The sequence below is a fragment of the Podarcis cretensis genome, assembly GCF_951804945.1.
Source record: "Podarcis cretensis genome assembly, chromosome: 13".
NCBI lineage: Eukaryota > Metazoa > Chordata > Lepidosauria > Squamata > Lacertidae > Podarcis > Podarcis cretensis.
In genome coordinates, this window is record NC_137182.1 from 13660652 (window position 1) to 13676725 (window position 16074).

General features: G+C 45.9%; 1 protein-coding gene across 1 annotated transcript; it reads right to left on the reverse strand.

The window, feature by feature from the left end:
* Positions 1-501: 501 nt before the first annotated feature.
* Positions 502-15892, reverse strand: AREG (amphiregulin). Its single transcript, XM_079950116.1, has 6 exons — positions 15645-15892; positions 13169-13348; positions 7731-7908; positions 5414-5563; positions 2698-2797; positions 502-528 (listed from the first exon to the last, which is right to left on the reverse strand). Exons 1-5 carry the CDS (start codon positions 15688-15690, stop codon positions 2710-2712), a joined length of 642 nt encoding a protein of 213 aa, XP_079806242.1. The 5' UTR covers positions 15691-15892; the 3' UTR covers positions 502-528; positions 2698-2709.
* Between the last annotated feature and the right edge of the window lie 182 nt (positions 15893-16074).

Genomic DNA, 16074 nt, shown 5'->3' on the forward strand with positions numbered 1-16074 from the left:
AGGCACACCCTATGCAGTTTATCCCAGGCCGGGAGTCACAGAGCTCTTTAAGCAACCTGAGACTTATTTCAAAGCCTGCTCTGTTTCCCCTCCTTTCACCTCGAGGGGTGTGTGTGTGGAAGTCAGTAACAACACAAAAAAGAAGAAGAAGAAACCCATCTCTTTATGCAGGCATGAACACCTCCCTAAATTCTCCCCCTTGCACACAGACGTCTCTGTAAACTACCTGCCGATAGTTCTCTGGTGACAGATTAACGCACACACGGTCTTTGGGTCGTCTTCCGGTACTGAACAGGGTGGGGCAGCTCTCCGGCGGCTGTGGAAACGACAGATGTTGACTCCTGCAAGTGTGGCGGCATGTTTGACATCCTCTGGCAGCTGCAGAGAGGCCAAGGGCGTGCAAAAGCCCTCCTTGCGGCATCTTCCATGTTGGGCAGACAAGGTCTCAGGCTCTCAACGTGCTCCTCTGAGGTTCTGAGTTTGACCTTCTCCGACGTGCCTCAGCGACAGCCTTTTCAGCTGCATCTCCTAGAAGAGGCAAGAACTGAGTAATAGCTTCAACAGGAACATCATCGTGCCGAGCTGGGAGCTACTGAAAGTGATTCCGAAGAGTTAAAAAGCAGGATTTAGTGGGCCATGGGGACATAAAAAGAGCTTGTTGAATCAGGCCAACGGCCCATTTAGTCCAGCACCCTGTTCTCACAGTGTTGGACTAGATAATAATAATAATAAATAATAATAATAATAATAATAAATTTTATTTATACCCTGCCCTCCCCAGCCAAGACTGGGCTCAGGGTGGCTAACTCCAAATATAAAAACAATGGATTGAAATACAGCTTAAAAAACAAGATTAAAATACAGCACCAAAACATTAAAAGGCAGCCTCATTTCAGGGGAAACTCAACCAAAAACTTTTTTGGGGATAAAAACGTCAAGTCTTCATCCATACTGGTCCTACACGGGCCATCCATACTGGTCCTACACGGGCCAGAAAAAAGCCAGGGAAGTCCCCAAATAGGAGTTCCAACACAGAAGAAGAAAGTGAAAGAGGGGGAAAGGAATCAAATTGATTCCAAGCCAAAGGCCAGGCAGAACAACTCTGTCTTACAGGCCCCGAGGAGATCCCGCAGGGCCCTGGTCTCATGAGACAGAGCATTCCACCAGGCTGGAGCCAGTGTTGAAAAGGCCCTGGCTCTGGTTGAGGCTAATCTGACTTCCTTAGGGTGTTGCTATCTATGGACTTTAAGGTCCTCCGTGGGGCATATCGGGAGAGGCGGTCCAGTAGGTACAAGGGTCCTAGGCCATGAAGGAAGCCTGCAAACGACATGAGCACAACAGCACCCTGCCCCAGAAACTGGTATTCAGAGGGGTGCTGCGGTTCAGTGATGGAGCCCGTGCTTTGGGTGCAAAAAGGTCCTGGGATCAATCTCCAGTCAAGAGAAGACTCTGTCCAATTCCAGCCAGTGTAAGACAAGAAAAAAGCACACCAAGAACTCAGGCCAATGTAAGTTTCAGTAGTGGGAGTGGTCCCTACTCACAAGTCAATAGTCAATAATAACAAAAACTAATCCATTCAAAAGTATGTATTCTGACAAGAATTACAAACTCAAATAGAAATTACAAATTCTAACAGTGATTACAAACTCTAACTCATAAAGATATGTATAACACAATAATTCGTTACAAAGATTTTCAGTAGTGGACCACTCCCACTACTGAAATTTACATTGGCCTGAGTTCTTGGTATATTTAATAACAAGAACTCCAGCTTATTTAAAGCCAGTGGAAGACAGCTCCTGGATGGATTGCGTAATTAGACAGAGCCTTCATATTGACCTGACAATAACAGCTCTGCATCTGACAGCTCCCTAGAGAATGCCTGCAACCGTAGAGCCCGATTCTGATCTCTTGCAGGGTCCATACTTTCAAGGAAACGCTACCCACTGCATTTAACTCTGGAATGACGGAAAGTGGAACTGGAAAATAGTCTGTCTCTACTCACTTCCCCCAGACCAAACAGGGCAACCACATACATTTTGCTTCGGAAGCGAGTCCCACTGTGTTTACTGCGGGCTACTCCCCGGTAGATGTGAACAGGATGGCAGCCAAAGAGGGGGAACAGGATGGCTCAAAATGGAAGCATCATCGGTTCACACCTACAGTGCCAATTAATGTACCACGCACAATTTAGCACTTGCCCAAAAACAGACAAAATGCTGCCCCAGTGATCATTTCGGAAATACAGAATTTCAGAATTTTCTTGCCATACTATACTTTGTTGTCATTCTTATAACAGCTGCCCTGTGAGGTTGGTGGCCGGTATTAATAGGGTATGGGTGGGAATGGGCTAAGATACAGTGTTTTCCTTTAACCCACCTAGTGAACATATAGATGTGGCAAGATGGTGCTTAGTCACTACGCCATAGAAGTTCTGATACAGATGATAGGGATATATAGAAAGCCATTGGCCCATCTGGTTCAGGGGACATACTGGGCAGCTGCTCTAACCCCAAGCTAAGGCACTTTTCCAAATATGATGCATAGCCAGATTTGCAATATATTTGGGGTGTGGTTCCTCTTCTCCTGAAAGGCACTATTATCCCAAAGCGATGCTATCCTCTGTCAGTTCTACGAAGAGGGATTTTTGACTGTTTGCTTCTTGGAGAAGAAAGCATATTGAGAGGCGATACTTACCTTCAGTTCCCTTTAAACATCATTGCTGGAACTTCCGTTTTCTTGCCGGAGCCTCCTCCTTTCTTCCTTTTCATCGCACACAGAACACTTTTTCCTTACCCTGTGAAGTAACAACATTGGAATCCGTCACGAAAACCGAGATTGCCCCCTCCAAAAGTATACAAAATGCCCCTTTTACAAACTCCAGTGATCTGAAATCCAAGCGTAACGTTGCCTATTATATCTGGAGACAAAGCAACTTGCCTCGTGCATGGTATAGCATATTTTTTGCTCTATAAGATGCACCAGACCACAAGACGCACCTAGTTTTTGGAGGAGGAAAACAAGAAAAAAAATATTATGAATCTCAGAAGCCAGAACAGCAAGAGGGATCGCTGCACAGTGAAAGCAGCAATCCCTCTTGCTGTTCTGGCTTCTGGGATAGCTGCGCAGCCTGCATTCGCTCCATAAGACGCACACACATTTCCCCTTACTTTTTAAGAGGGAAAAAGTGAGTCTTATAGAGCAAAAAATACGGTAATTTTGAGAAGGCCATTGGGAAACAGAGTTTGTACTTTCAGTTTACTGTGCATTAAAATACATTAAAATACCTTGGTTTGCGAACAGTCTTGTTTGCATACATTTTGGATTACAAACATGTCAAACCCGGAAGTGAGTGTCCTGGTTTGCGAACTTTCTTTGGATTACAACCCATTTTTTGGGGGGATTACAAACATTTTTTTTTTGGAGGCCCCATTGGCGAAAGCGCGCCTTGGGTTACAACCTGTTTTGGTTTGTGAATGGACCTCCGGAATGGATTATGGCTGTAAACTAAGGTACCACTGTATACAAACCCTTTTAAGGAACTCAGGTTAGGGGGTAGAGAAGGGACTAACGGAGTCCAAGCATTAATTCCTGTGAAATGTCCTACTGCTTGGGCCAAATCTGCTGCAAGGGGTGGGAAAAGAATGAGAGGGCCCTTCAGAGTAGGTGTACTGAGGTTTGTGCAACTCTCCCCACTGGGATAGGGTAAGGAAGGAATCTTCTAGAAGCCTCTGTCTAGATAACATCATGTTCTATATGAGCACCAAGGATCTGCAATCATGGAATCAGAAGAAGGTAGACTGGGCCTCTAAGGTTTTGCTTTGTGTCAACGATGAGTTCCTGATCCATTTATCTCAGCTAACCACCATCCCAGGCTGACACTTCAAGGCCCCTTCACAAACAGGTGTGGCTTCCGACAGGCTGGTCAGCTGTTCTCAGCTTACCCTCACAAGGCTCTTGTGAAGCTAAAATGGGGAGGCAGAGAATCATGTCGGCCATCTTGAGTCCCTTGGAGGAATGTGATATATACAGAAGCGAAACTTCGGGAGGCAGTGAATTGGCTTTGCATTTCTGTTCTTAGTTCAAGAACATTTGGCTAGTTTGCAACATCGCTGCCAGCAACAGATACCATGGACAGATCCATTTGTGCATGCTTTGTATGCCTAGTAAAAAAGAACTGACGGGTACCCGCAAATGGTATCATTTGCTGGCCTCTATGGAAACTGGCTATAAACTGTTGATTTATCCTAAATTATTAGCACTGAGCTGTGAATTTCTATGGTTTCGAATGATCCGGAATGCCCTGCCTTACTATTTGTAGATTAAACTGGGTGAGGCAGCATCTAAGGTGAATTCTTACTATGAACGATACAAAGAGCAGCAGTGCGATTGCCACTAAACCCCCTTTCCCCATGAGTGGGACATTGCTTTATGCTATCACATGCAGTAAACCTATGCAGATGGCACACTTAGCCAGGCATTGGCTGGCATGGTGTGATTGAGTGATACTGCCTGAATCCCATCCGTCCTCCTATCGGGGGCCCCTCAGAGTGTGGGCCACTCCTCATGATATCACCAAATCACAAGGCTCCATGGTTTACAAATGCAACACTAGCTCATGACACCACCCCACATTGAACCCATTATCCACCCCCAACTATTTGGTGACCACCATGTACCCATTGTTTAAATTAAGCTTGTTCCAGAGCTTTACATCTTAAAGGTTAAAGTTAAAGGGTAAAGGGACCCCTGACCATTAGGTCCAGTCGTGGCCGACTCTGGGGTTGTGGCGCTCATCTTGCTTTATTGGCTGAGGGAGCCGGCATACAGCTTCCAGGTCATGTGGCCAGCATGACTAAGCCGCTTCTGGCAAACCAGAGCAGTGCATGGAAATGCCGTTTACCTTCCTGCCAGAGTGGTACCTATTTATCTACTTGCACTTTGACGTGCTTTTGAACTGCTAGGTTGGCAGGAGCAGGGACCGAGCAACGGGAGCTCACCCCGTCGCGGGGATTCGAACCGCCGACCTTCTGATTGGCAAGTCCTAGGCTCTGTGGTTTAACCCACAGCGCCACCTGCATCCCATCTTAAAGGTTAGGAGGACGTAAACTTTGACCAGTTCCTGGAGACCTGAAGGACACCGTCTGCAGACTGCATTTCAATTCAAAAGTTTCTGAAATGTTGAACTTACATGAGTGTTCACCAGGTTGTTTGCTTAGACCGTTGATTTGGATTACATTCATATGGCATACTTTAGGACAAACTTGTAGTGCAAACCAACACCCTATTCCTATAACACACTCAAAAAAGGACTACAGGAGAATGTGTACATATGTGAAATATTGTGTGTGCTTCTGCCACCAATTTACTAGGTTTCTTCAACAAACCGGAGGACCGAAATTGCACTACTTACAGCAATGTTACAATGATCGCAATGGCAGCAAAGGTGAGCAAACCAGCTGTCGACGCAAGTATTGTGGATGTGAAACTTTCGTTGCCAGCGGTAATGTGCGTCTTCAAAAACTGCTCAACGCAACGTTCGCCAAAGTAATCTGAGTGGCACCTGAAAATTAACCACACACAAAATTTAGCCGCACAGTTTTTCGAGCGCTCGCTTCAGAGTTTACACCAAGGCAAGCCATTCGGATAAGACTGCTGCAGCTCATCAGCACCACATTGTAAGATGCTGGGGCCCAAGAAGCAGGATCTCACCATGTGCTGTTGTCAGATCCAACAGTGCTAGTGAGGAATTTTCCAGCTGTAGGCTAAGCTGCAATTAGTTTGGCTGGGACGTTCCAGGAAAAGCGTACTTCATTCTTTCTTTTAACACATGAGCAAATTACGAGTTCGGCGGCCCATTGTGCAGCTTACGAATGCCACAATCGTTTAAAACGTACATGGCAAGGACTTGCGGGCGACACAGTGAATCAATCAGAATTGCTAACAAGACACTGAGCAAAACCATAGCTGTCAACTTACAGATTTGAAAATAACGGACCAGCAGCCTTGAAAATAAGGGATCAGCAGCCAAAATAAGGGATTTTCAGAGCACATCTATGTTCAACTTCTGAGCCCCTCCAAGCCAAAGGCAGAAAACCCAGCCAGCAGCCAAACGAAGCCTCAAGTGGTGGTTCCCACAGCGCAGCAACCCGGCAAAGGGGATGCAGCAAGGAAAACCACCATCACCTCTCTGCTGGGAAGCGCTGAACAAAGGTGAGTCCCCAGGCAACACAGCCGATTTGATCGGCACAAGGCATGCAAGCTCCACCCCCCAGTCGTTCTTAGACTCCTTATTGGGTGAGCAACACAGCCAAGCAACACAGTTGGAGCCTCCCTCCTCCCTGGCCAGCAGCAGGGAGGGAGAGGAGCTGCTTCCTTTGAAACCCGGGAAATTTAAGGGACATCATCAATAAGGGACAGCAGTGGGACACAGTGCTGGGATAAGGGACTTATGAGCAAACCCCACCAAAGTTTGGGTACCTTTGTCCCTGGGAACCCTCTCCTGCCATTGGACAGCTTACATCATTAATTATTGTTCTAGATGTCTCTATACAGCCCTTGGAATTTTCCCAAGGACACACCCCTCACCAGCCTGACTTTGCACCCCAGACGTATTTGCTTGGGCTAGTTATGTGCTCTCAGATTCCAGCAATACCTTTCGCCTGCCTGAATGGAAGATACGAGAGGCAGCTGTTACCGTATGCAGAAACTAGACTTCTATACAATTTTTGCCCCACCCATTTTGGCCATTGGTCCTGCCTCCTCCCCCAACCTTTGGCCCACAAAAGGTTGCTCAGAAAGGAACCCATCCATTTCTATTCTTCTTTAGAATACATGTATAAAAACCACAGTTATTCTAACAATGGCATTGGGCTTGTTCCAATCAATGCAGAGACCAGTCAGCAGCACCCATTTCCAGGTTTCTGTGAAACCTTTGTCCAGGAAGGCAAGGTCGGATTAAGACCTTTCAAAGCCCCAAGCACTCCAAAGATTTCGATGCCCACATATATATCCAATTCAAAATAGAAACAATGATAAACCGTGAAATTCCATTTTATTTTTCGAAATGAAACAAAACCAGCAGTAAGATGGGAGATAATGTTTATTTTTGTATACTACCACTTTATTTTCTCCTGCTTTTTTCTAACTGCAAAGCCTTTGATCGGATCCTCAAAACTCACCTTAACGCAACACATCTGCCTCTATGCTTAGCAGAGATAAGGCGTCCAGCCTGCCTTGTGGCATGGTTTTCTGTTGGGATTTTTAATATACTTCAGCTGAGAAAACAAATGCTCAGCTGAGAAATTTGTGACCATTAATGTTAAAAAAAACAGCAATGGGAAATTTCTATGGTGCCCCCCCCCTCCCTTGATGGGCTTATTTTGCTTCATGGTTAATCCAGCCTAGCAGGTTGACTGTGGGTTGATAAGCGCTTTGTTCTCAAACTTTCTCAATAATTTTTAAAAAACGGTAAACTATTTGTCAACAGATCTGTGTTTTCTAGGTTTTGCTGCCCATTTAATAGCTCTGCGCTCAGGACTGTGGCTTTAAACGCCTTCTATTTTTGTTTTTATCCTGCATTTTATTCTGTGAATCGCCCTGAGATCTTATGATGGTGGGCAGTATATAAATCGATCGATCGATCGATCGATCAATCAATCAATCAATTAATTCTGTGCAAAAGTCCAGAATTCAGAAGGACTGCCCTCAAAGGCCGTAGGTCAACTTACTTGCATGTGGCTTTTCGCAGGTGTTCATAATATTTGCAGTCCCCATGTACACAGAAGTTTTTAAACTCTGCTTCACATGGAGTTTTCTTCATGTTTTTCTTCCCCTTGTTGTTTCCCTTTCTTTTTGGCTTCTTTTTCCCGCTCTCTGATTTTGCTGGCTTTTTAAGTTCAAATGGAACTGGAAAGGGGAAAGTGGAAAAAAAAGGTGTTTATTTGCATTGACAAGTTATCTGCCCTTGCTTCAATGAGCTTAGGGTGGTATTTTAACTGCAGATTAGATCATACTGAGAGGGAAATGGGGGAAGAGGGAGGGAGATGTAGCCAAGGACAGTAGCATTTCAACCTCAGTTTCCCATTCAAACTAGTACCATATTTTTTGCTCTATAAGACTCACTTTTTCCCTCCTAAAAAGTAAAGGGAAATGTGTGTGCGTCTTATGGAGCGAATGCAGTCTGCGCAGCTATCCCAGAAGCCAGAACAGCAAGAGGGATCGCTGCTTTTGCTGCATACCTGTCCCTCTTGCTATTCTGGCTTCTGAGATTCAGAATATTTTTTTTCTTGTTTTCCTCCTCCAAAAACTAGGTGCGTCTTGTGGTCTGGTGCGTCTTATAGAGCGAAAAATATGGTGCTGTACACCACTTTGGCTGCAAGTCCAAAGATCAACAAAGGGCCTTCATGCTAGACACCTGCCTATAATACACAATATTCTAACAAGATAGCAATTGGTTATCCTGCTTTAAATTGAAGATGGCCCTGAAAATATTCTTGTGTGGAAGAGGTTTTAGGTGCATTTTTTAAAAACAGCAGCAGCAGCAGCAGCAACAAAAGAAGATGAACAAAAGATGCTTATGTCTTTAGAGGAGACAACTTTGTGCCAGCAGAAACTCAAGGAACAGAGTCTAGGAAACCATGATTTATTTATTTTTATACACTAAGGCCTGATCCAGATATTTAACTCTTGGTGTTCAGGAAGTGCTTCCCTTTCTATTTTTAGACCTAGTACATACCTCACACTCCAGAAGTAACATATGACCAGGAAAGAAGCTGACACAGATGTGAAACAATTTTTGCCTCTGCTTTTTATGTTGATGTGACACACATTTTAGAAAGTCAATGTGCAAAAGCCCTTTGAATATAGCTTCGAGTTTGATTCCCAAATGCAATAAAGCCCGAGCTAGTAATAACTGTTGTTGACTAATTTTATCATAAACATTACTGCTCAGCATGAAGGGCAAATTAAGTAGTGTCAACTAATTATGCTTAGCAAGTCTAATGAAGTGTGGTAATATGGTTAACCCCAAAGATATTTGCATTTCAGAGGGGTTCAAAGGACTGAACAGACAGCCAAGGAGGAATTTTTAAAGAGGATTTCACAGCCATCTCCCAGTTTAAAGATGCATGCTTGTGGGATTCTGCTGCGGTGTGCTAATGAACATGTGCCATTAATGGACGGAAAGACATTCTTAAATCATTCCCACCCAACCCTCCAATACATGCCTGTGAAAAAAACATCAGTTAACACACAACTGAGTTTTAGGATCACTTCCTGAATTTTCCATTTTGCTGTTACAGTGGTACCTCGGGTTAAGAACTTAATTCGTTCTGGAGGTCTGTTCTTAACCTGAAACTGTTCTTAACCTAAGGTACCACTTTAGCTAATGGGGCCTCCTGCTGCTGCCACGTCGCCGGAGCATGATTTCTGTTCTCATCCTGAAGCAAAGTTCTTAACCCGAGGTACTATTTCTGGGTTGGTGGAGTCTGTAAACTGAAGCGTCTGTAACCCGAGGTACCACTGTACTAAGAACACAAAACATAACTAGACGGCCTTTTTTGTTTTTTTAGGTCACGATCGGCAAGACTTGCTAGACTTCATGTTGTAGGTGTGTTTATTGCATTTTAATCATGCTGTTCCTCCAAGAAACTTAAGCAATGCGCATAGCTCTCCCCTCCCCCCCCTTAACAGCAACTCTGAAGTACGTTGGGTCAGTCATTTTCTCTCAGCCTGAGGTAAAAAAAACCACAACCACCTAGGTGTACCTCTAAAAACGTACCATACGAATGACAAACTTGTTTAGAAGACATCATACAGAGACACTCATCAGAGAAACAGGACGGAGTGCAACTCCCTGTCAAGGCACAAAAACTGACACCATAGCATCCTTTCGGCGCACATTGCTCAGCACATGACGGCTACATTGCAATTAGCATTACGAATGACACTTTGAGCCACTGCAGGTAGCTGTCAAAAGTCTTCTGCCAGCTAGGCTCCATGATCCCCAAACCACGTATGTTCTACCTTGGAGGTTCCTCAGCCCCAACCTGGACTACTTGAAAATTGGTGGCTCACTTATGGTTTCCTTTGGAGACTATGGAAATTTGTTGTCCATACCCCCCTCAAGCTGCTATTCATGGACACATTCCAGAGTAAGAACTTAGTTTGTTGACTGTACCTTTTAGGGGTGACAACTTGAATAAGATATTTGGGGGAGAGGGAGGTAAGCCCCACCCCACATAATCAATCACGTGGTGCTGTGCGTGCACACCATTCGGGCTTGGCCCCCTCAAATATTTTTGAGGGATGGCCGAAGAGACCTCAGCCCTGAGGACTGGCTCCTATGGTACCTTTATTCTGCCACGAAGGGGCCAAAGGCTTTCAAGTTGGTCAACAAACTAAGTTGAGGGACCAATGGCCTGATTCAGTACTAGGCAGCTTCAGATGTTCCTACAATGGCTTGCAAAATTCTCAACAGCCCTCCAAGTGTCTCTTGCTTAAATAGTTTTATCCTGCCCCTTGACTCCACAATGGAGCCAGCAATTCCCAGAATTCTTTGGAGGCAGCCAAGACTTGTGCAACCACTAAAAGTTTGCAGCGTAGCTATGCTCCTTTATTTTCTGGAACCAACAACAGTCCATTTCGAAAAAGTGCCAGCAGAGTATTGCTCCTTACCTCAAGAGTCTTAGAAATGGCATGAGCGTTAGGAAGGCAAAATTTTGCTCCTAAACCAACGTTTCCTTTAAACTCAAACACAACAACGTTGTCAACTCTCAGGGTTAAAGGCTCAACTGTGAGCCAAAAATTGAGACTGCTTCTGAACCAAAGGCTGAAGGGTTTAAATCAGGCACCCCCAAACTCGGCCCTCCAGATGTTTTGGGACTACAACTCCCATCATCCCTAGCTAACAGGACCAGTGGTCAGGGATGATGGGAATTGTAGTCCTAAAACATCTGGAGGGCTGAGTTTGGGGATGCCTCGTTGAAATGTATTGGCTCAGCAGCAGAATGCGAACACATTGGGGGCAGTGTATGACAGAAAAATTCACTCTTGGTGAATTCCAGTTCAAACATCTGCACTTCCCAGAATAATGTACAGATGGGAATTTTGTTATCTATTATCTGCTGAAGTTCTTGAGTGTTACAGCCCAGTTCTTGGCTCAAAAAAGAATAAAAATATATTTGAAGAGTATGTACTTGGTTAGGAAATGTGTTTTGAAATGTATATTTAAATACAAGTTTCATAGATTATTATTTTCATGGACTCATGGCCAAGCAGATGCAAAAGCAGTATGAACCAGAAGCAGCCCAGATCACCTACCATATACCAGAATAAATAGCTTATGCTTTGAGTTTGCCAGAAATTTAAAGCTCTATTTACAAACAACACATTCTGCTGCCATCCCAAAACTTAATTGCAACTATGCACCGGGAAAGCTTATCAGATTGATACCCAGGTTTCACTAATTAAATACTATTCCAAATAACTCTCGCCCACAGCGGTTGCAGGAGAACTGCAACCCAAGATATGATCACATTGTTCAGATTTTGAAAACCTCAAATTTAAAAGCTTTAGTAATATTAAAGGAAGGAAATCCTACTGGGCTGTGGTAGTGCAGGGCAAGTTTCTACTTAGCCTCATACTCACTTGGTGTGACTTATGGGAAAATATGTCTAAGACTCATTGTTGCTACGTTATAGGGTAATTAACTTACAGCAGTGTAAATTAATGCCAACTGGTGAGTGAAAAGCAGAATTATTGAGTTTGACAGTGATTTTTCTGGGGGGATGCAGGGGTATGGATACCCCTAAATGTTTTGAGAATCTTTGTACTTTTGTCCATTTACTGTCTTTATTTTTCCCAATTTGAACTATAAAATGGTGATTTTCTTGAGTCAAAATAAGAGTACCCCTAAACACTTTTTGTTTAAAGAAAAAAAGCACTGGAATTTGAGTGTTATATTATTCTGTGGAGACAATGAAAACTTGAATTTGAAGGAGGGAGAAATTGAAATCCATTCATTTCTTCCTGTCCTCAAAATTTTGGTTAATAATAATAATATTTCTTTCTTTTCTTTTACACGATGGGATACCTGACAAAATGTGGGAGCCCCTTGCAATTAAGGTAAAGGATCTCTGGATGGTTAGATCCAGTCAAAGGCAACTATGGGGTTGCAGCGTTCATCTCGCTTTCAGGCCGAAGGAGCCAGCATTTGTCCACAGACAGTTTTCCAGGTCATGTGGCCAGCAGGACTAAACCAATTTTGGCTCAACAGGACACCGTGACGGAAACCAGAGCACATGGAAACACTGTTTATCTTCCCGCCGGAGCGGTACCTATTTATCTACTTGCACTTTGACGTGTTTTAGAACTGCTAGGTTGGCAGGAGCTTGGACAGAGCGACGGGAGCTCACCCTGTCGCGGGGATTCGAACCGCCGACCTTCTGATCAGCAAGCCCAAGAGGCTCAGTGATTTAGACCACAGCGCCACCTGCGTCCCTAGGACCTCTCCTAACATCTTGCTAATAGATAGTTGAGCCCAGCTGCAAGTGCTTGGATCATAGGAAGAAGAACCAACAAAGATGCAGAGCATTCGTGGGACCCTTAAGCTTGCATGCAGGGACGTGGGTGGCGCTGTGGGTTAAACCACAGAACCTAGGACTTGCCGATCAGAAGGTCAGCGGTTCGAATCCCTGCGATGGGGTGAGCTTCTGTTGCTCGGTCCCTGCTCCTGCCAACCTAGCAGTTCAAAAGCACGTCAAAGTGCAAGTAGATAAATAGGTACCACTCCGGCGGGAAGGTAAACGGCGTTTCTATGTGCTGCTCTGGTTCGGCAGAAGCGGCTTAGTCATGCTGGCCACATGACCCGGAAGCTGTACACCGGCTCCCTCGGCCAATAAAGCGAGATGAGTGCCGCAACCCCAGAGTCAGCCACAACTGGACCTAATGGTCAGGGGTCCCTTTACCCTTTACCCTTTAAAGCTTGCATGCTGTTGTAATCAAAGTTGGCCAACTAAAACTCTCTCCTAAATTTCCTTGCAGAAGACACACGTCAGCAACCTTTTTGCACAAAACCCACCACATCCTGGCAGCAGGCTCATCTCCACGTGGCCCACAGCCAAGGACGAAAGAGCTCTCCACAGGCAAAAGCTCAACTTTGACATACCTGTAGCTGAATCACCTACAAGGAATTGAGGTGCCATCGCCACCTCTTCCTCTTCAGTCTCTTCGTAGTCAACTCCCGAGGAAAACACCCCAGTTGCAGGTGTATTAAGCGTCCTCAGGACGGGCATGTTTTGCTCTTGTTCCGTCACATTTAGCCCTGATCCAGCGGCATGCTGGCACACTGCAAGAGAGAAATGAGACAAATCAGGATGCCATTCTTACTAGTCAGCCAAAACCAGCAGAGAGGTGTTTACCTGAAAGTTACATTAGGCAGCTATTACTTATGTAGTCTTATGCAGCCGTGAGTCACCCGAGAAGCAGCTCTCGGCTTTTCTAATGAGCGAATGCATTTATAGTTCCCCGGTATTTTAAAAATGCCTCCCAAGTTTTGGGTTGCTATGCTCCGCTTGACAAAATCAGTGTGCCGCTTACGAGAAACAGATTCTCCACTATAGGCACAAGTCCATGGCTACAATGACTCTGAACTTGGAGGGAAACCCCACTCCTATTAAAAGGACTTACTTGATTCAAAACGGCTTACTTCTGAGAATATCTGGTTTGGGGGATGGCGTGCAAACATGATTACCGTTGCATCTAAGCCATAGATTTCTCCCATCATTCTAAGGATGGCACATTGGATGTTAATGTCCAAGAATCATGGAACTGTAGAGTTGGAAGGATCATTTAGTCCCACCCCCTGCAATGCAGAAATTTGCAGGTGTCCCATGTAGGGAATCAAACCTGCAACCTCGGCCCTATCAGTCCCATGCTCTTAGCAACTGAGCTATCCAGTGCGTCCAGAGATGAAGATTCTCGGGGATCCGTTGACCAAGACAAACAAGCCGCCATTGCGCAGAGCAGTGACAGTTGCTGACATTAGCCGCATCTTAGACTAACACAGTGGGTTTGGACCAAAACACCTGCGCAGGCAATTACTATAGGAGGAACTCCCAATCAGCATAATCCCATATTACCTACTCATTATCCCTTTCAGGGATAACCAACATGGGACCCTCCAGATTTTGCTGGACTGCAACCCCATTGTTCCTGACCCCGTCATTGGGGCTGATGGAAGCTGTAGTCTACAACATCTGGAGTATACAAAGCTGGCTGCCCCCTGCTTCCAGGTCAGACAGAAATTACAGTTGAGAGGGAATGCACCTTTCTAGAAGGGTGTAGCTGTGCATTGTGGCTGCAAGCCTATAAGCACTTTGCTCAAAAGAAGCACAGCCAAACATAGTGGGACTTACTCAGTTGTAAGTATGTTATAAAGACCATAAGCCACATAATTCTTTAACCCCTTTGTTATTTGAACCACGACCAGCTACAATGCAGAAACAGGAATAGTGGTCTATCTTGCAGAGTTGTTGATATAAGAGGTGCTATATGAATTCTAAGCTCAAGGTGCAACGGTGAGCCCCTGACTCAGACTGGAAAGAGCTGGGTTCAAATACCCCACTCAGAGCTTCTTCAGACAACCGGTTCAATTCAGCATTCAACCTGATCTGCTTGCACAAAGTTCACACAGGGGTTACGACTATGCCCAGTCTTTTCGGAGCGTTCATTCCAAATTGTTTATGGGGTGCTTATATGACATTAAGCGTTCGCCCAGATTCACTTGTGGGGAGATACACGTCTTTCCATTAATTGTTCGTTCATTCCACACTTTTTAGTGTACCTCCCTATCACTTTCCTAAAAGTGCTTTTACAAAGTGAATTGTAGCACTAGGGCAACAGAGCACCTTAATCCACCTGAATTACAGAAACCTAAATTTCCGGCATGTGTTCCAGTTTCTGCTGACAAAACAGTAGCAGTCTGGAGGCAGCTTCTGCCAAGAAAGTCAGTAGACTGGGTGACCTTTGGACCAACTGTCCCACCTGTGGGTGAGATGGGCAACCTGTGGTCTTCCAGACATTGTCAGACCCCTGCCATCCCTGACCACCAAACCACCCTGGTTGGGCCTGATGGGAGCTGGTCTGGTTTCAAATTGGATGGGGGACGTTGTGTGTTGAGAGATTGGACTTAGATGAAATGCACGAGAGATGCATGGAGGGAACAGCAGTTTAAAAATAAAATTAAAAATAAAGGAAGCTTTAATTAAGATGTCACAAAACCAGGGAAGAACAAGTATCTAGTACGGTTAGGGAGGCCAGATCAAAAGTGTAGGGCGTGGGAAAAGGAGAGGAACCCCCCCCCCCGCAGCCTTTCAGGTGCCTCCTGTTTCAAAACAATGGTGCTGTTCCCGTCCAACCTCCTGGAATCAGGAAGCCGTCGGGTATTGGAGCCAAGCCGTGAGAAGCGAGAGAAAATGTAGCAAGTTCCCATCGCTGTACCAGAAACGCCTCTCTCTGTGCGTCTCTCTCCAAAGCGCACCGTCTTGGGTCTGTAACCCGAAGTTAACCCCGACATCCCCACCCCACCCCAGGGTCTCATTGCCCGCCCACCCACCTGCCCCTCTTCCCGCCCTGCCGCTCACCTAAGCTCCAGAGCAGCAGCCGGAGGAGGGCGAGCGTGGCGCGCATGGAGGGCACGGGCGCGTCGTCGGGGGGCGGACGGCTAGGCAGGCGCGCAAAGGCGGCTCCGGCTCAGAGGGACTCGACGGGCGCCTGGCGAGCTGCGAGCGCCGTGCGGCAACCCTGCTCCATCCCTGCCGAGAGATATATATGCGGTGGAGGCAGGCAGGCAGGCCGGTCGGACGCAGCTCGACGTCAGGCGGGTGGGGAAAAGGTGCAGGAGCGCCTCCGGAGACGCCACCCAGGTGCGCGCGGCGCAAAGAGCGAGCAGGGCGCGGAGGCGGAGCGGGCGCGGAGAGGCGGCGAGGCGGGCCAAGAGGTGATTCAGCCGCGGCTCACGAGCTGCTACCGGCTTCCCCACGAGCCCGGAGAGAGGGAGCTCCGGCCGGATCC

Excerpts from the sequence above, each read along its gene's own strand:
- AREG (XM_079950116.1), bottom strand. The coding sequence starts at position 15,690 with ATGCGCGCCACGCTCGCCCTCCTCCGGCTGCTGCTCTGGAGCTTAG. Across the intron at positions 13,349-15,644 it reads GCTGCTGCTCTGGAGCTTAG|TGTGCCAGCATGCCGCTGGA; the intron begins GTGAGCGGCAGG and ends TCTCTCTTGCAG. Across the intron at positions 7,909-13,168 it reads TGTAGGTGATTCAGCTACAG|TTCCATTTGAACTTAAAAAG; the intron begins GTATGTCAAAGT and ends TCCCCTTTCCAG.